General features: G+C 42.3%; 1 protein-coding gene across 1 annotated transcript in view; it reads left to right on the top strand.

The window, feature by feature from the left end:
* Positions 1 to 103: 103 nt before the first annotated feature.
* Positions 104 to 20,128, top strand: part of LOC117501105 (BAG family molecular chaperone regulator 5-like) — a 32,134-nt gene continuing 12,109 nt past the window's right edge. The window contains 1 exon segment of the mRNA XM_034159924.1: positions 104 to 242. Within this exon segment, the coding sequence (XP_034015815.1) occupies positions 220 to 242 (23 nt within the window). The 5' untranslated portion in view covers positions 104 to 219.

The raw sequence follows: 20,128 nt of genomic DNA, 5'->3' as shown, positions 1-20,128 counted from the left end.
ATCGAAATCAATCGTCCCAATTTTAAATAATCCACCTGTCACTTGGGCACTTCGTTGAGACGAATATTGGCCGTAAAATGACTTTGTTTTGTCGACATCCATGCAAAAAAGAAACTCCGCGATAGTTCATACTCGCAAGCGTTAAAGTAAGAAGAAGGTAGCTAGGTAGGCTAATGTGTAGCTTTAATCGGCGGACGTGCGCACTTTTCCACACTTCAGATGGCTGTACGCTGGCTATGCAGGTAAGATTAAAACCATAACACTAACGGAACTGTAGTGCTTCGTAAAGCAAAAAAAAAAAAAAACCCTTCAAGTTCTTTGGGCAAGGAGGGGCAGTCAGGTGATCTGTTGCTAGCTATGTTAAAGACAATGACCGAACACTGGATGTGGAAAATAAGACTCAACGTGCGCTGCTATCGTGGAAACAAAATGTCAGTTATAATACTGCGTATATTTCTGTAACATATTAGGTGCATTTTTTTTTTTTACTAAAAAAAAATAGTAGAAGACGCTCCCCTCTAATATTGTGTGGGAGGGGCGACCGCAGTCACACAGTTGGATGTAACCGAAGCTGACCGGGTGTTGCCGAAACTGACCTGAGCATTCGTGCTGAAATCTCTCTTTTTTGGGGGGGATTAGCCGGCTGGATGATACTTGTACCCCACGAAGTCCCCTGTTTTGTCTGATGGAAACAGACATCCGTGGCAATGTGCGCGAATGTGTTCGGAGTTTTGAAAAGGTGAGCGAGAAGCTTCTATGAGCTGGTTTGCGTGTGCGGAGCGGACAGCTCCTGGATGTGCTTTTGGCTGTTGTGTGGATGTGAAGGTGGGATAATTTTTGTTCATGTGGTACTATAGTGATAATCTATGGATTCCTGCAGATGTAGATACCTTTGCAGCCGTCTGGACAAATGGGATTCGTCACAGTGGCAGAATGCGCAAACATGGGTCCGGAACAGTCCAGGCAGTCATGTGGATGATATGATTTTTGATTTCACGAGCAATCCTGTTCTTATATTTGAATTCATCACATTATGACCTGAAGATGGTTGTTCCTAGATTAAACTAAGGAGGTATACAGTGGGTTTTACTGCAGTTATCCTAGTTGGCTATAGCAGATTGTACTTGTTTTATTTGTAAAATCTTCTACAGCATGCATTCATCAACTATTATGGGCAGGTCTAGCTCCAACGCTCTTATTTAAATGCATTTTACGCTGGGGATACTAACTCATAATCCTGTCTGTTCGAGTAATTGTCATGAATGCTGTGATGAACGTTACATTAAATAATCATGTCATGTTGTCAGGCCCTCAAATGATATGTCTCTTGATGCAGCCTCTCCTGAGCCATGTTCTGCTGCAAAGAGTAAAATCTGGTTCTTATTGTAATCCTCTTTCTTCCTGTCCACGTAGTTATAGAGGGACTCCATGTGTGATACTTGCAAGGGGATTTTGCTCTATTATTCCAAGTTTCTCTACCCACCCCCCCCCAAACTCCCAGCCAAGGTGGAAGTGTTTTCATGGGCGTTTGTCTGTTTCTACATGAGACCTACATAATTAAAAAAAATAATGAATTTCAATGAAATTTGGTGAGCAGATGGATACGGTCAAAGAAAATAAGGCCCCCCCAAAAATATTAGTTTATCATCCTTGACATCAGAAAAAAAGTGATGATGGAGGGTGGATTTTTATTTATTTATTTATTCATACAAACAGAGAACAAACAATACATTAAAATTTTTAAGTTGGGAAATGAAACTTCCCCTTGTAATATGAATCAACATAAGTTTATGGCACTCCGTTCATTTCATTCTCGAGGATTAACAGCCGTGGTTGTCCTTTCCTGAAACTTGTGGCCATCAGCAAGACGACCTGCACATGCTGTATAACTATTGGCTGCATCATATTCAGACAGATCATCCTCAGTCCCACAGACGAAACAATAAGCGGCAAGTTCCGGGTCCGGCTCGGTAAACTTTGCCCACCTTCGGTCAAATCAGAATCGAATTTATTGCCAAGTAAGTTCTTGGATACAAGGAATTTGATCTGGTGTCATTGGTACATAAACGGCAATAAAAGAAAATACTTCTGTAAGAAGTAATAGGTGCATAAACAACAATGAAAAGAAAAGGAAAAATTACTTCTGTAAGAAGTGAAGGAGTCAAATAGACAAGTTGCAAAACTATGTTTACTGGTATATAGATATAGTGGAATGGGGCTGTGCAGACAGATAAGTCTAGCTGCGGACAGAAAGAGGCTGTTTTTGTGTTTTGAGGTTTTAGTCCTGATGGACCTCAGTCTTCTGCCAGAGGAAAGGGTAACAAAAAATTTTTGTCCTGGGTCAGACGGATCAGCCACAATCTTCCTTGCTCGCCTCAGGGCCCTGGAGGTGTACAGATCCTGAAGGAATGGCAGGTTGCAGTCGTTCACCTTCTCTGCTGCGTGGATGATATGCTGCAGTCTGCTCCTGTGATGGAGGAGGAGATGATGGACTCAGTGATGGCAGTGTAGAAGTTCACCATCATTGTTTTTGGCAGGTTGAGCTGCCTTAGTTGCCACAGAAAGTACATCCTGTGTTGTGCATACTTGCCACCTAGCGGTTCTTGCACCAGCTGTACCAATGAAATTCGAAGGGGAAAAAAGTGATGCGGGACGATCCAGAAGATGTTTTATGTGTGTCTTTGGTGGAGGTATGTGTTTTTTGACTGCCTTCTAGGTTTAATTTGTTTTGTTTTTGTTTGTTTTTTTTGGGGGGGGGCTAATTTCGAAATTTTACATTTAGCAGGTTGAGCCTTCCAAAGGAGACCCAGGAACATTTTAGCAGACTATAGGGTTGCCTTACAATGACCAGAAAAGAAGTATTATGTATCTGTCTAAGAAAAGATGTATATTTTTAAATTCTGCACGTATACTGAATATCAAGCTTATCTTGAGCAAGTAGGAGATCCCATTACAGCAGTCTTTTGGTTAAAAAAAAAATCAGGATCCACATTTTTCTGTGGTTCTTTTCTGATTTTCTAGGACAGGCCTCTTTAATACTACAGATAGTTGTGAAAAATTTTAAAGTAGTGTAGAAATGGGTAAAACTGTGCTAATCTCTAGGTATTGACTGTAAGCAGTGCTTCAAATTGGCTAATGAGCTTTGCATCTTCCTACACATGCAGGCATCCACAAGATATACAGTACTGTTTCATATTTGTTAGTCAGCTGCATTTTATTTTTCTCAGTACCTTTAAAGCTTGAAAGGCAGGCTGGATCATTTTAGTGTCGATTCAAAATATATCACCAGCATGTCAGTGCATAAGACTAGGAGATGTGCACAGCAACATTCAGAATGGTCCTCAGGAGAGAAAATGTAGGATAACCTCACTGATTTTATTTCAGGATTGTAGTGCAGGATTTCATATGATGCACGTTTGTCTTTAGTTGATTTGAAATTAGATTCTTGCTGTGTTGTACCAAACAAGAATGAAGCAGAATGGAAGAGGTCAAGGTAAAAAAAAAAAAAATAGAGAGAGAGAGAGAGAGAGAGAGAGAGAGAGAGAGAGAGAGAGAGAGAGAGAGAGAGAGAGAGAGAGAGAGAGAGAGAGAGAGAGAGAGAGAGAGAGAGAGAGAGAGAGAGAGAGAGAGAGAGAGAGAGAGAGAGAGAGAGAGAGAGAGAGAGAGAGAGAGAGAGAGGAGAGAGAGGAGAGAGAGAGAGAGAGGAGAGAGAGAGAGAGAGAGAGAGAGAGAGGAGAGAGAGAGAGAGAGAGAGAGGAGAGAGAGAGAGAGAGAGGAGAGAGAGAGAGAGGAGAGAGAGAGAGAGAGGAGAGAGAGAGAGAGAGAGAGAGAGAGAGAGACTTTATTGTACACATACATACCGTGACATTTTTCCTCTGCATTTAACCCCTCCTAATTACAGTCAGACACAATCCACTAGGAGCAGTGGGCAGCCACAGTCCGGGGACCAACTCCAGACGTAGAGACGCTGCCTTGGTCAAGGGCAGAGAAAGCAGCAGACCCCATTTTTTTGGTTGTGGGAGGAAACCGTAGTGCCCTGAGGAGATCCACGCAGACACTGGGAGAACATGTGGTGTGGGGTGGAGCGATCCCACAACCTTCTTGCTGTGAGGCACCAGTGCCACCACTGCCATCTCAGAAGACTTGTTGCTTGTTTTGCAGTGTTGTTTCTTCTAACGAACCATTCCCTGCTGCTGATGCTACACTTTGTAAATTGTAGGGTAATACTTTTATTTTATCCTGCTTATTAAGTAATGCACAACCTCTGCTGCTACTGAGGCAGCCTCCTTGAAGCTGAAATGAATAGATTCTAGTCGCTTAGTGCAGAGTGCTTTTTCACACAGGCAGAACTCATAAATACAAGTGAACAGAAAAAACGAGTCTATTAAGTACATCCTGGCTTTATATGGTTTACGTTGGCCAGGCCAGGTTGGTCTCAAAGCCTGGGTTGGTCATGTTCTGGGCTGTAATCATTCAAGTCCCTACTTGCCTTATTTTCTCACCCAAAATGCGGACTGCACTCAGTGCTTACGATAACAGAGCACATTTGTTTAGCTTTTGTCATCTTCCTAATAAAATTACACTTCAGTACATTACATCAGCTATTGAATGGGATGTAATTATGTGTATGAGTAAGTACAGGTGCGCATATATATATATATATATATATATATATATATATATATATATATATATATATATATATATATATATATAAAACAATATTGGGGTCATTCCATGCCAAATCAACAGATTAAAAATTTTGAAAAGTTCAACCCTGACTACCTCAGATTTGCTTCATACTTTGTGGAAATATTGCTATTGGGCCCAGTAACACAACCAAAATTTTAGGCTTCTATGTTTATTGGGTTTTGAGACATGGACCCCATAAAAATTGGGTGTGGCCTTAGTTTTCCATCAAAATTGAAGACTTCTAAAAAAAAAAACTCGCAATGATCAGTCAGTGATAACTTTTGAGCTAGTCATTGTAGATGAATGAAGTGTTCAAGGATTCTCTTTTGGTATTAGCCTTCTTCAGACTGAAAAAATAAGTGGTCCCATGTAGAATATTTCCCAACTCACAGCTTCCTAAAGATTGGCTAAAATTTTGTATGTGTTTTGGAGCAAATTTGGCTCTCTATATCGCCATAATGAAGCATGTCAGATCTTTCAAATTTTCAGGTATAGTACTCCTATTATAGTTCTTATTCAGGAACTAGACCCTGAACCATCCCTTAGTTATGCTGCTATAGACGTAGACTGCTGGGGGGTTCCCATGATGCACTGTTTCTTTTTCTTTTTGCTCTGTATGCACCACTCTGCATTTAATCATTAGTGATCGATCTCTGCTCCCCTCCACAGCATGTCTTTTTCCTGGTTCTCTCCCTCAGCCCCAACCAGTCCCAGCAGAAGACTGCCCCTCCCTGAGCCTGGTTCTGCTGGAGGTTTCTTCCTGTTAAAAGGGAGTTTTTCCTTCCCACTGTAGCCAAGTGCTTGCTCACAGGGGGTCGTTTTGACCGTTGGGGTTTTACATAATTATTGTATGGCCTTGCCTTACAATATAAAGCGCCTTGGGGCAACTGTTTGTTGTGATTTGGCGCTATATAAAAAAAATTGATTGATTGATTGATAGAAACCTGTGAGAAAACCAACATGTTTTTGATTTATGAGGCAACAAATACTGAAAAAATGATTTTAGGCTATTTTTCAAATGCATATTGCCAAGCTATGGCAGAATGTACCATACAAAGAATTATATTAGGCTACTGGATAGAGCATGCCTTAGTTTTTTTTTTTCCTCAAAGGTCTTTTTATTGATGCAAAGTAACACAAATTGGTACATTATACAATCGTACATATTTTCAAAATATACATTTTTTTTTAACCCCAAGAACAAATCCCCAGACAGCAAAGACCATTAAACATATACAACTATCAATACAACAACACCAAACACACACAAACAAACAATAATCACATAATATGAACAATGTTAATGCAGTACAGTTAAAGAGAGGGAAGCAGGGGGAAGGAGAGAAGGGGGAGGAACAAAAAAAGGGAGGGGGCTGGGGCTACTCAGAGACAATAGTAGTGGATTTATTAAAAAATGTCATGAAAGGTTGCCATACTTTATAAAATTTGTTTTCTGAACCACGGGCAGTATATCTAATCTTTTCCAAATCCATACAGGACATAATATCCCTTATCCAGTGAATATGAGAGGAAGGAATAGGGTCTTTCCACCTCAGCAAAACAGCTCTTCTAGCGAGTAACGTTGAGAAAGACAGCATTCTAAGCTTGAAGCCTGGCAGGTCGAGATCTGGGGAACCCCAAAGATGGCAGAGACAGGGTTTGGCTCGACATGACACTGCAAGACTTCAGAAACTGTAAGAAAGACTGACTTCCAAAAATTGGCCAGGGAGGGACACGACCAGTACATGTGCAATAGTGAAGCAGGTGCACATCTATTTTTCACAGGTTGGATCCACGTTCGGGTACATGCGTGCCAATTTAACCTTGGATAAGTGCACACGATGAACCACTTTAAATTGTAAGAGTGCATGTCAAGCACACATTGAGGAGTGCACCTGGTTCAAAATAGAATCCCATACTTCATCCGAGAGATCTGAATTAAGATCCTGCTGTTTTAATAGCAGCCAATGAGGGGCAGTGTAATTTGGCAATTAAGTTATAAAGTTTAGACAATACACCTCTCACTGTAGGGTTAACTGATAGGAACTCATCTAACGGGTTGTCAGGGGGTTTATTTGGAAATTGTGGTGTCATACTCTGCACATAATGCCTGACCTGTAAAAATCTAAAGAACTGAGTAGATGTGATTCCAAATTTTGTAGTCAGCTGAGCAAAACTAGAGAAATGGTTATCCGAATATAAGTCAGTAAAGAATTTTAAGCCCCTTTTATGCCAAGTATTAAAAGCTGCATCAGCCACAGATGGAACAAACAAGTGATTAGCTGCAATTGGACTCAGAAGTGAAAAAGCCTGGAGACCCAAAGCCCTTCTAGAGAGCATGCCTTAGTTAAGAAAAATAGAAAAAAATTCATTCAGGTTGGTACCTTGAAACAAACTATTTTTATTAAAGTATCAAACATACCATGTTTTACTGCAAATGGAAATACTGTTTCAAGGCATTTTGTGAGAATTGCTACAAATTCATGAAGTATGGGAATTGGCAAGTTATGTAGTCATTTATTTACTATTCTTTTTTTTTTTTAAGTACAACCCCAATTCTAATGAAGTTGGGACGTTGTGTAAATGTAAATAAAAACAGAATACAATGACTTGCAAATCCTCTTCAACCTATATTCAGTTGAATACACAACAAAGACAAGATATTTAATGTTCAAACTAAGTTTTTTTTTTTTTTTTTTTTTTTGTGCAAATATTTGCTCATTTTGAAATGGATGCCTGCAACACATTTCAAAAAAGCTGGGACAGTGGTATGTTTACCACTGTGTTACATCATCTTCTAACAACACTCAGTAAGCGTTTGGGAACTGAGGACACTAATTGTTGAAGGTTGTAGGTGTAATTCTTTCCCATTCTTGCTTGATGTACAACTTAAGTTGTTCAACCGTGGGCAAAAATACCACAGTTTCACAGTATTGTGTATAGCTTTAAAATGTGCTTTAACAACATTATGGCTATTTGCATATGAAGCGTGGGTGATGCAGGCGCACTAATTGACACGATGTCAACCGCTACTAGCACAAAACCACTGATAACTTTAGAGAAAATACCAAAATAATAGTCACTCTTTAGACGTGTAGCATCAACCCGTGGGAAACATAACTTGCTTGCTTAGGGAGAAATATGGCTGGAATAAGGTCCAGAACTCCGGATGCTCAATACTTGGCCCAGCTTCACCAACAAAGTGCTTGGAATAGATGTATTTGTTCTTCTTGACATGTTTGTGGGAGAAATTTGGTCGACCACAAGCACGACTCGAGTCCACCACTTGTACTTCTCAGTGGTTTCAAAGATGGTATAAAGTTTACCCCTTCCATGTAATCCTTTGCGGGTATCTTGAATCGCTCCGCGTCTGACACAGGCCATAGCTACGGTGCTTTTTGCCACCGTTTTTTGCTTGAAGGGCTATTCCATGGAAAATAAAATGAAAAAGCCAACTTGGTCCTTTTAGATGGAGAGAAAAGTTCAGTGCGGGCTTCGCCTCCTTCAGCCATGATGCAGAGCTAGCTAATGTTAGCTGCCTGTTTGTAAACACAGACAGAGGTGCATGTCAGGGGGAAGGGCGGCAGTGCCCGCCTTCGCTCTGCCTGTCAAGAATTCTAACCCGCTCATACTCTAGGGACGGTATAATGGAAAATTTTAGTGGTTTTGATACCGTGGCTTTTTCATACCACGGTATATCGTGAAACCTGTTATCGGCCCATGCCTACTCCTGGGTCTCCGTTATCGTATTTTGCGCTTCATAATGCGCCACACATTTTCAATAGGTGACAGGTCTGGACTGCAGGCAGGCCATTCTAGTACTCGCACTCTTTTACTACGAAGCCACGCTGTTGTAACGTGCAGAATGTGTCTTGGCATTGTGTTGCTGAAATAAGCACTGACATCCCTGAAAAAGATGTTGCTTGGATGGCAGCATGTGTTGCTCCAAAACCTGGATGTACCGTGCAGCATTGATGGTGCCATCACAGATGTTTAAGTTGCCCATGCACTAACACACCCCCATACCATCACAGATGCTGGCTTTTGAACTTTCCGCTGGTAACAATCTGGATGGTCTTTTTCCTCTTTTGTCCGGAGGACACGACGTCCATGATTTCCAAAAACAATCTGAAACGTGGACTCATCAGACCACAGCGCACTTTTCCACTTTGCATCTGTCCATTTGAAATGAGCTCGGGCCCAGAGAAGGCGGTGCCATTTCTGGATGTTGTTGATGTATGGCTTTTGCTTTGCATGGTAGAGTTTTAATTTGCACTTGTAGATGTAGTGACGAACTGTGTTATCTGACAGTGGTTTCTGAAGTGTTCCTGAGCCCACGAGGTAAGATCCTTTTACACAATGATGTCGGTTTTTAATGCAGTGCCACCTGAGGGAACGAAGGTCACGGGCATTCAGTGTTGGTTTTCGGCCTTGCTGCTTACGTGTAGAAAGTTCTCCAGATTCTCTAAATCTTCTGATTCTATTATGGACTTTAGATGATGGAATCACTAAATTCCTTGCAATTGAACATTGAGAAACATTGTTCTTAAACTGTTGGACTATTTTTTTTTTCACGCAGTTGTTCACAAAGTGGTGATCCTCACCCTGTCTTTGCTTGTGAACGGCTGAGTCTTTTGAGGATGCTCCTTTTATGCCCAATCATGACACTCACCTGTTTCCAATTAGGTGTTCTTTGAGTATTCATCAACTTTCCCAGTCTTTTGTTGCCCTGTCCCAACTTTTTTGAAATGTGTTGCAGGCATCCATTTGAAAATGAGCAAATATTTGCACAAAAACAAAAAAGTCTATCAGTTTGAACATTAAATATCTTGTCTTTGTGATGTATTCAATTGAATACAGGTTGAAGAGGATTTGCAAATCATTGTATTCTGTTTTTATTTACATTTCACACAACCTCACAACTTCGTTGGAATTGGGGTTGTAAATGGTAGCATTTCTACTTGCAGCTATCACCGAAAGCATGTGTCAGCTATCAGCTGTGACATCAGCCATCGCTTATGCCGATGCTGTGCCTGGAAAATATGCAGTGTGGCTATGACAAACCGCGGTAGATGAGTAACATTTGTTAGATGTCAGAGGAAAGGACCTTTCCCACTGCACGCATTCAGGGTGTTAAATGCGTCATACCTTGCTCTAAAAACCCATTATTTTCAATGAGAAGTGTCACGTTTTTGACCGTGTCAAAAAAAGAGCTGGCGCACCAGGAGCGCGCATTGCCACTTGTCATCAGGCCGCTGCGGTCAAAGTTCAGCCCAATCCCACTTTCACCACTGTGACGTAGCTTCGCACTGTCCAATAGGAATGAGGCATCAAGCGAAAACACTGAAGACTACAGACTGCAGAAATGTGTCACAGAACTGCTGATTTATACATAGCAGTTTTCTGAAGAAAATCCTTACAATTGTTTTTTTTTTTTTACTTCAAGATTTTGTGATTACTGTACATTTTGAAGTAAAAAAACATTTCGTACATTATAAGACTTGTAATTAAACTAGTTCTAAGTTTAAAAAAAATCTTTGTTCATCTGTAAATTAAAACATAACTAACTTGTTCTTGTTGTTTCAGATGAGAATTTCTTGATTAACATTATAAGGAACTTTGGCCATTTATTTTTCAACAAAATGGCTTGAAAAGTAATGTGTACATTTTTAAGTCTGGTGGATTCATTCATTCATATCTGCATTTCAATCAGGAAAAAGACAGTAAATAAATATTTATTATAAACACAACAGGAGATGATGTAACAATGACTGCAGTGTATCTGTTGTTTAGGATTTCTCAATGTGACATAAACCTCATGGTGTCAGTTTTTTACTTTAGTAATTTCAACATTTAATTGCATCCTCATTAACTATGTGATTGCTTTTAATGTTGTGATCAGGACAGAGTAATCACTATGAATTTGACTATTCTAGTGATTGTGAATGCTTTGAAATTATGCACAATAGCAGCAGGGCTTCTTCTACCTGTGCAAATGTCTTTTTGACTGAACTTTGACTTCATGGACATGTTTAATGGGGGGGTTTAAAGGGATGGGTATCAAAAACCAGTTCTTATTAAGAATTGATAACAAATGATTCTACCCACTGACATCAATAGCCTTTTTGCTTAACGATTCCCTTGTCGGTTCTTCAGTTCACATTACACCAGAGCAGCCATGGTTTTTGAGGGTGTGTTTCTGGAAAATGATAATTTCTCTACATTGATTGTGGACCCACTGTTTCTGAGGAGCTGTGAAGCGAAGCAGCGGGTAGCAACGCTTCACTGCTTCTCTCAGTAGCAGCAGGTCCACAATTTCTTCATTAACCCCCCTCAAAGCCATTTAAAGATGTCAGTCCCAGTTAGTGACTTTCATCAGCACAAAAGTGATCACTTTTGTGCTAATTAAAGTCACTAACTAGGACTCTTCTCTTGTTGCGGGCAAGAAACGAGAATCGTCCTCCATTCCACACCAGAGTTTTTATTTGTTCTTTATTAAATTTTCTTGGGGCAGCACACACAGTGGTTCTCTGGTGTGAGCTGGACCCGCTTCGCCGGTTCATAAACTAAAGCTACTGTCCCTCATGTAAAGGAAATAATAATGATCATGATATCCTCTGTTTTGTGGGGCTAACTGCACAGCTCCAAACTGCAGGGCTCTCTACCAAGTAAAATTGGAAAGATAGATTTCGGTCGGAATTAAAAACTTTGCCATTAAAAAAAATTGCCATTTTAAATAAAATCGCACCTCTTTCCAAATGTTATAATACAAACAATAAACTACAAGCGACCAAAACCATTTTGTTTTCACCAATATGAATTTCCAAAATTGTGCTCTTTAAACTCACAGTGAAAGTAAATCTCTACAGTTTGATATAAATTAATTAAAAATCTAAAAGCCAAAATGATGGTGTGAATAAGTAAGTTCCCCCTTTAGTATAGCACATGTAAACCATCACTTTTATATACAGTTTTCTTCGGACAAGTCAGGGGATTTGTCAACATTCCCAAGACACTGACTATGTTTTGGACATTATTTACATGAATTAGGAAGAATACAAACAGTATAGCACTCTATGGTAAATCCGTGTGGAGTAGTTTGTTCTCAAGGTGAAGAGTGAGGAAAGCCACCAAGACACCAGGACAACCCAGAAGAAGTTATAGATTTCTGTGGCTGTGATTGAAGAGATTGTGCATAGTGCACGATCTCTGTTGATTATTCTGGCGATTAATCGAGTAATTGGATAAAAAGTACTTTTGCTTTTTTAAATGACATCACTAGTCCAAGGCTGTCCCTAAGCAATGGCACATCTCTGTGCCATCACGCAGTTTGTCAAATTTAGTATATCCTGTTCTGTTTTCCTGTGTAATTATTGATTTTTTTTTTTTTTCTCTTTTTTTTTTCCTCACATCTTTATAAGTTTTGGATCTTTCCCGGTGTCAGCAGCTCGGCACTCCCCTGACACCGAACCATAAGCGCAGGTGTTCGGTGTAATCCTCAGTCAGGCTGCACGTGAATGTGAGCACAGCTGTGCGACAGTTTACCCAGACTGACTCCAAATATGACTAAATTAAGTACTTTTATTTATTTTCAGAAATGCGCTCCGTTCTCAAAACAGTACATGAAGCTCTCTCTCCCTCCCTCCCCTCTGTCTCTTTATAATGCTGAAACAATAAACAAGGGATGTTTAACTATTTGTGGGTACTGGAAATTTTTTGGGGGGAGGCATACAATGGACTCGGAACTTTAAGATCCGATGTTACGAGCCCTGACTAGGCAGCATTGCGTCCCGCTGTATGTCTGCAAAGGCGAGTGCCATTTAAACAACTGATTACGGTTCGCTTTAAATGCACACTGCGTATTTAAAGTTTCTTAAAAAGTGCTCTGTGGTAATTAGTCATTTATAATCAAATTTGTGAATTAGACATAAATAATATATATTGTGATATTGATTACAGATCTTAAAGACAGAATCAAATTTTATGTTATTGTAAAGGGGGGTGTTTGAAAGAGTATTGTAATTTTTGAAAAATGGATTTAATACATGAAGTAACCAATTTAACTGATTTTTAACAGTAGGAGCTGGAACGACCAAACAAGGCAAAAACACACATATTTAATAATTTATTACAAAATTTAAAATACTAAAACAAGCATTAAATACAAAGTCTCTAAAATGAAATAATTCTACCAGTAGGCGGGGAACAAGCAATCCGGTTCTGACCGAGCGTCCGCCAATCCTGGAGGTTTCTTCCTGTTAAAAGGGAGTTTTTCCTTCCCACTGTCGCCAAGTGCTTGCTCACAGGGGGTCGTTTTGACCGTTGGTGTTTTTACGTAATTATTGTATGGCCTTGCCTTACAATATAAAGCGCCTTGGGGCAACTGTTTGTTGTGATTTGGCGCTATATAAATAAAATTGGAATTGGAAATGGAAATTGAAAAGCAATCCGTGGGTGTCCTCGAGGTATCGCCTTGTTTAGGAAGTGTCCTCCTTCCATCCAGCATGGTGCATCATAGTCTTCCCTGAGGGACACAAAAGGCAAAGCCAGTGCGATGTTGCCAACACCAGACGCACTTCATTCACCAAAGGCTATCCATTACATTATTCTGAGCACCGCCACAAACACTCACAGGCAAGGCAGGGTTCCTCCCCTGCCGCTGCGAGTAATTAACTTTGCGGCGCTCATCTCACCTCTTGTCACTCCTCTCTGACGTCTCTCTTCCCGTACACCTGTAACACATGCACACACCAAGGTCAGCGAACGCACAGCAAACTGTCCCTCGAGCCAAAGACTCTAACTTTGCGAGTACCACTGCACAAACACATAAAGTGTACTCACGGGCACGGCAAGGTTCTCCCCTGCCACTGCGTGTAATCCATGTTGTGATCCTCCTCTGGAACAGTAATACAGCTGGACCCAGTGGCGTCAATATCGGTGTGGCTCCTATTCTCCAGCCCTCTACCCGTAATCTGCTCTCTGCGCCGCCCAGCTCAGGATGCCACCCAGCTCAGGATGCCGCCCCTTCTGCCAAACTCCACCGTCCTTTTATTTGCCACTTTCCATGCCATGTTCCAGGTGCACTAATTGCAGACGATGTCAAATTAAAATAAAAATCAGGTGCGTTTTGGGTTGCCATGACAACCACTGGAGGCAAAACTTCAAAATTCAACAAATAGAATAAACTCTACCCAGAGCTGAATTACATCCCCCCAACATTTTATTGTTGTCAGTCCCTGCAATGCACATAAGAAGCTAGTCTGGGTAACGGGGCGGTGGTTGGCCAAAGTTCACACGAGTGGAGTGGCGAGGCAAATCCTGGGGGGCATCCAGCTGCTGCTTGGGTGCAGCTAGAAAAAAAACCCATACAGACAGGAAGTTTGTGTTCCGGGACCTGAGGGGTCCATTCTCTAGAAGGTGACCCAAGCTCAACCTGGGGTGCAGTGCACACTTTTAAAGCATTTCTGGGCACAGTCTGCTTGCACCCACCTTTCTCAGGACACACTCTATATACAACCCAGTATTCCCTACACAATCCAAAATTACATAAGGTTCAGGGTCCCACCAGGTGCTTAGCTTACCCCTCCCCTCCCGGCGTCTGTTACGTATCCACACACATTCCCCAGGTACCAGGGGCAAGGCTTTAGCATTTTTGTCAAACTGACGTTTGTGTTGGGAGGCTACAGTAGCTGCTTTCTGACATGCAATGTTGTAGGCCAATAAAAGTTTGCAATGGTGATCTTTCACCCACTCTGTCAAATCAAACTATGACTGCTCAGAACTTAAACCAAGGCTCACGTCCACAGGGAGTCGTAAATGTCTACCAAACATCCAAAAATGAGGGGGCATAACCCATCACACTATGTACTGTATTATTATAAACATGGACCAACTCTGGGATGTAATTTTGCCAACTGCGCTGTCTCTCCTCCTGTAATGAGCGAAGCATATTTAACGTTTGATTGAAACGCTCCACATCGCCATTACCTGCAGGATGATACGATGTTGTTCTGCTCTTACCTGTACCATACAAATCACAGAGTTGCTGCATTAAAGCAGACTCAATGTTTGGACCGCGATCAGAATGGAAACATGCAGGACAAACAAACTGCTGCGTTATGTGCTTCCAAAGCATTTGACTGTCGTTTGTGCAGACTGATCTAAAGTGGGAACTGCCCATGCAAAACGGGTAAAGTGGTCAGTTGCGACTAAAATGTTTTGATATGTGTCTGTTGGTCGGCCAAGGGTTAAAAAAATCCAACCCAATCATCTCCAGTGGATAGGTGGCTTTGAATGGATTAAGCGGGACTCTAGGCTAAGCACGGCTCTTTTGGAGACTGCACATAACACACTTCTCATGAAATGCCCGTACCTCCCTCTCCATGTCAGGCCAGTAAAACTTTTGGCGAAGCCGAGCAAGAGTCTTATCCACACCAAAGTGGGCCCCAGCCTCATGAATCTTCCGCTATACCTCCTCACAGCAGAAACCCGGACAACACAATCTGATGGTGCTCCTCATGACTGTCCGTCAATAAATGTCCGATATAACTCACTGTCAACCTTTTCCATTGCCGGAGTAATTTTTGGGCTCAGCCAGCGCCGAACGATGGAAGGGGGTTGGAACACTCCTCAACGACATACCCCTTTAAGGTCTGGATATCCGGATTCAAACTTGGACCTCCATCCATCCATCCTCAGGTGTTACCTCAACAGCTGCGCTAATCACTAATCCTTGATCAGGGCTCCTCTGCTGACTCTGTAACCCCTTTCGGTGGGACAGGAAATCGAGACAGAACATCAGCATTGATGTTAGCTTTACCTGAGCGATATTTCACGGTGTAATTAAATGAGGCTAGCTGTGCCACCCAACGTTGCTCCACTGCTCCAAGATGTGCTGTCTGTAGATGAGGCCAGAGGGTTATTATCTGTATAGACGGTAAATTCTGCTCCTATTAAAACAAATCTTTGAATTTTCGGTCACAGCCCATATCAAGGCCAACAGTTCGAGTATAAAAGAGCTGTAATTAGCATCATTCTGTTCAGTTGGATGCAGACTCCTACTAGCATAGGCTATGACATGTTCATGGCCATCCTGAACCTGAGACAAAACAGCACCAAGTCCCTGGTTGCTAGCATCTGTATACAGAATAAAAGGCTTATCATAATGGCATATGCAAAAAACAGGAGCCTGCGTTAGAACCTTTTTAAGGGCATCAAAGGAGGCTTGGCACGACATGGTCCAATTTACTTTCTTGGACTGTGACCTTTTATCAACAGAGATACCAATTAAGAGTCTGTTCAGGGGCTGAGCTAATTTAGAGAACCCCACAACAAACTGCCTATAATATCCAGCTAAACCTCGAAATGTTCTGACCTGCTTAATGATGGTTGGAACAGGCCAATCCAGGACAGCACGAATTTTCCCTGGGTCAGGTCTCACACCATGTCGATCCACCACATGTCCCAGAAATGTTACCTCTCGCTGCAACCAACTTGCACTTGTCTGGGCGCAGTTTCAGGCCATAGTAACACAACCGTTCAAACACCCGGTCGAGATGCTGGAGATGGGAAGAAAAATTAGCGGAATATATAATGATGTCATCCAGATACACCAATAATGATTCTGCTATCTGTCCATTTAAACACTGCTGCATTAGCCGCTGAAAGGTTGTAGGCGCATTAGAGTCCAAAAGGCATTCGCTCAAACTCGTATAAGCCCAGCGGAGTGGTAAAAGCAGTCTTTTCTTGATCATCTGGATGCATTTCAACCTGCCAGTAGCCACTGGCAAGGTCCAAGGTCGAGAACCATTCTGACCGGCTAAGACCGGTCAATGTCTCTTCAATGCGAGGCAAGGGAAATGTGTCTTTGTGTGTAACTGCATTTAACTTTCTATAATTCACACAAAGCGCCAGCTACCATCCTTTTTACGCACAAGGACTATAGGAGCAGCCCAAGGACTGCAGCTTTCCCTTATCATCTCCTTATCAAGCATACCTGAGAGGAGGGTCTTCACCTATTTATATAGCATGGGTGGAATCGGCCGGTATCTCTCTTGAATAGGGGCAGCGTCTCCCGTAGGGATCCTATGCTGCACCAAGTTTGTCTGTCCGAAATCCTCCTCATGCTGAGCAAACACTTTCTCCCATTTTTGTAACAGAGTCTGCAGCTCTCTTTGCTGTTGTTCAGACAAATCACAGTGGCGTTCCACCATACCAACTTCTACAGGAACTCTGGACTAACGGCAGCAACTGCAGCATCGCCAGCGAGACCTGGATAACACCGTCCTCCACAAGTGACAGGGTTAGATCATTGGAGCCGTGCACATCAGAATCCTCAACACAATAAAGCCGACCTAATTTGTGAAAATGGCCTATAGAAACACTATATGGATGTGGGTTACACACACGAATCAGGACTCTCCCTCTCCTAACTTCCACCAGGGCCCTTGCCACACCCACACCACCAACACTAGCGCCCGGCATAGCCTCCACCAAGGCACAATAGTCCGTTCCACCTGGTCCCATTTTGGTGCTGCCCCACACTATCAACTCACTCTTTGGTGGGACAGAGATACGTACTATGTTTAGAGGCTAACCTCACATGCCCCACCAAGCCGTCCTCTGCCAAGAGGACCCCAACACGATGGTAGGCAGCAAATGCGTCCCTCCAGGCCTTCTGTTTTTTTTAAAGGCCTGTGGGAAGGCATACTCCCCTAGAACATTTAAACAAAGTATCCCAACAGGCTCCAATGACATTCATTCCAACAATTAAGGGATTTAGACACTTCTCTCTGTAGACCTCCTCCAAATTTACTCCCCAGCGCGTGCTCTGAGGTCTGAGGGCCAGCTCCAGCTTGTGGTGCCTAGGACGAGACTTAAGACCAGGGGGTACAGGGCCTTCTCTGTGGCTGGGCCCAGACTCTGGAATGCTCTGCCTCTCCACGTTCAAACAGCCCCACAATGGAGTGTTTTAAGTCTCGTCTGAAGACCCACTTTTATTCTCTGTCTTTTAGCTCTGCATGAGTTGTATGGTCCTCTGTTGTCTTTGGCCTAGTGATTTATTTATTTATTGTTTTATTGTTTTTATGTTTATTTATTTATTAGTATCTGAGTGGGTTTATTGTTTTGTATAGTTGTATAATCATTTTTATGTGCCGCACTTTGGAAACTGTTCTGTTGTTTAAATGTGCTATATAAATAAAGTGGATTGGATTGGACTTCTCATCTTTAACAATTACCACTCCCCGACCCGGGATCTTAATACCCTCAACCTCTAGATCTAATATGGCATAACCAATATAGGGTATTTCTAAACCATTAACAGCACTTAATCGAAACCAAGTAGGGGCCTGACCAAGCTTAGTTTGTATAAAGTGTGTATTAAACAGGCTCTCTGCTATTAATGTAACTTGTGAACCCGTATCCAAAAGACCACTCAGTTGAATTCCCTCAATGGTCAACTCTGTGGTAGGACATGGCCAAAAAGAGTGTCAAAGGCCACTAGTGGTGGTGATGTGCCAACAAGCCCTGCAGCTCGGACCTCAGTGGCAGGGTCTGCTAGTTTGAAGCTGGCTCAGATGTAACTGCACACATCTACAATACCGAGCATGTGTCCCTTCTTTCCTACAACGATAACAGATAGGCCTACCCTGTTCATCCCAATCATGGGAGCACCTAAGTGGATATCTCTGGTTCCGCATTTGAGCTGGAAAACCTAAGTTGAGGTGAAGCTGATTGCAATAATGGTTTAAAAAGCTACTGCCACAATATCCTGTGTCAACCCCTTAAACCTGCTCTTTAACATCTGCCATGATCTCACACTTTAACTGTTCTTTCCAATCAGAGTCCTGATGGGGTCCAGAAAAGCCATGCGGTTTACTAATCAAGGAACAGGTTACCTCTGGTTGGACACACCCATATTCTAAATTAAGCTGAAGGGCCTCCTGGTGCAACTCGGCAAAACCCAAATCAGGGTTCCGGCGAGCGTAGACCTTCAAGGCCCGGGCCAAAGGCCCTTCACAAAGTCCCAACAACAATTGGTCCTCGCAAAACACTTTCAGAGGGGGCGCTGTCAGGGTCCTACATATTGCAACTTACTATAACTCACGCAACCTCAACATAAGATTGTATAGGCTCATCTGCTCTTTGTGTACAACTAAAAAACCTAGACCTCAAAATACGAACAGGAACCTGTTCATCATACAACGAATCCAAATAAACAAAAATTTTTGTAATTTTGTCTTTTTCATCTTCATCGAAAACTGCAATTGGCGTTTAGCCTCTCCAGTCAACCTTTAATCTGTTCTTCCATCACAATATTTTAACTCATCACCTGGCCCTTTAAATTTAGGTAGCCAAGGTGTACCAGGATACACTGGCATCATCATATTTGCTTTTCTTTGGAAACACCACTCTCAGAAAAATGGATCCTGCTGACAACGCCAAAAATATGTAAAGGGGGGGGGGGTTTTGGAAGAGTATTGTATTTTTTGAAAAATGGATTTAATACATGAAGTAACCAATTTAACTGATTTTTAACAGTATGAGCTGGAGCAACCAAACAAGGCAAAAACACACATATTTAATAATTTATTACAAAATTTAAAATACTAAAACAAGAATTAAATACAAAGTCTCTAAAATGAAATAATTATGCCAGTAGGTGGGGAACAAGCAATCTGGGTCCGACCAAGCATCCGCCAATCCGTGGGTGTCCTCGAGGTATCGGCTTGTTTAGGGAGTGTCCTCCTTCCATCCAGCATGGCACAGCATAATCTTCCCTGAGGGACACAAAAGGCAAAGCCAATGTGATGTTGCCAACACCAGACGCACTTCATTCACCAAAGGCTATACGTTACATTATTCTGAGCACCGGCCACAAACACTCACAGGCGAGGCAGGGTGTCCTCCACTGCCGCTGCTAGTACTTAACTTTGTCGGCGCTCATCCCACCTCTTGTCACTCCTCTCTGACGTCTCTCTTCCCGTACAACCTGTCACACACTCACCCACCAAGGTCAGCGAATGCCAGAAACTATCCTTCGAGCCAAGACTCTAACTTGGCGAGCACCACTGCACAAACACATAAAGTGTACTCACAGGGGCACGGCAGGGTTCTCCCCTGCCGCTGCGTGTAATCCACGTTGTGATGCTCTCACGGAACAGTATGCAGGCTGGACCAGTGGCATCAATATCGTTGTGGCTGCTATTTCGCCAGCCCTCTACCCGTAATCTGCTCTCCATGCGCCCCGCTGCCAAACTCCACCGCCTTTTATTGGCCACTTTCCACGCCATGCTCCAGGTGCGCTAACTGCAGACGATGGTCAAATTAAAATAAAAATCAGGTGCGTTTGGGGTTGCCATGACAACCACTGGGCAAAAACTTCAAAATCCAACAAATAGAATAAAACTCTCCCCAGGGCTGGATTACATTATAA

Source organism: Thalassophryne amazonica, chromosome 19 (genome assembly GCF_902500255.1).
Source record: "Thalassophryne amazonica chromosome 19, fThaAma1.1, whole genome shotgun sequence".
In the NCBI taxonomy this organism is placed as follows: domain Eukaryota; kingdom Metazoa; phylum Chordata; class Actinopteri; order Batrachoidiformes; family Batrachoididae; genus Thalassophryne; species Thalassophryne amazonica.
The sequence above is the reverse complement of the archived record's forward strand: the minus strand, read 5'-3'. Positions and strand labels throughout refer to the sequence as shown.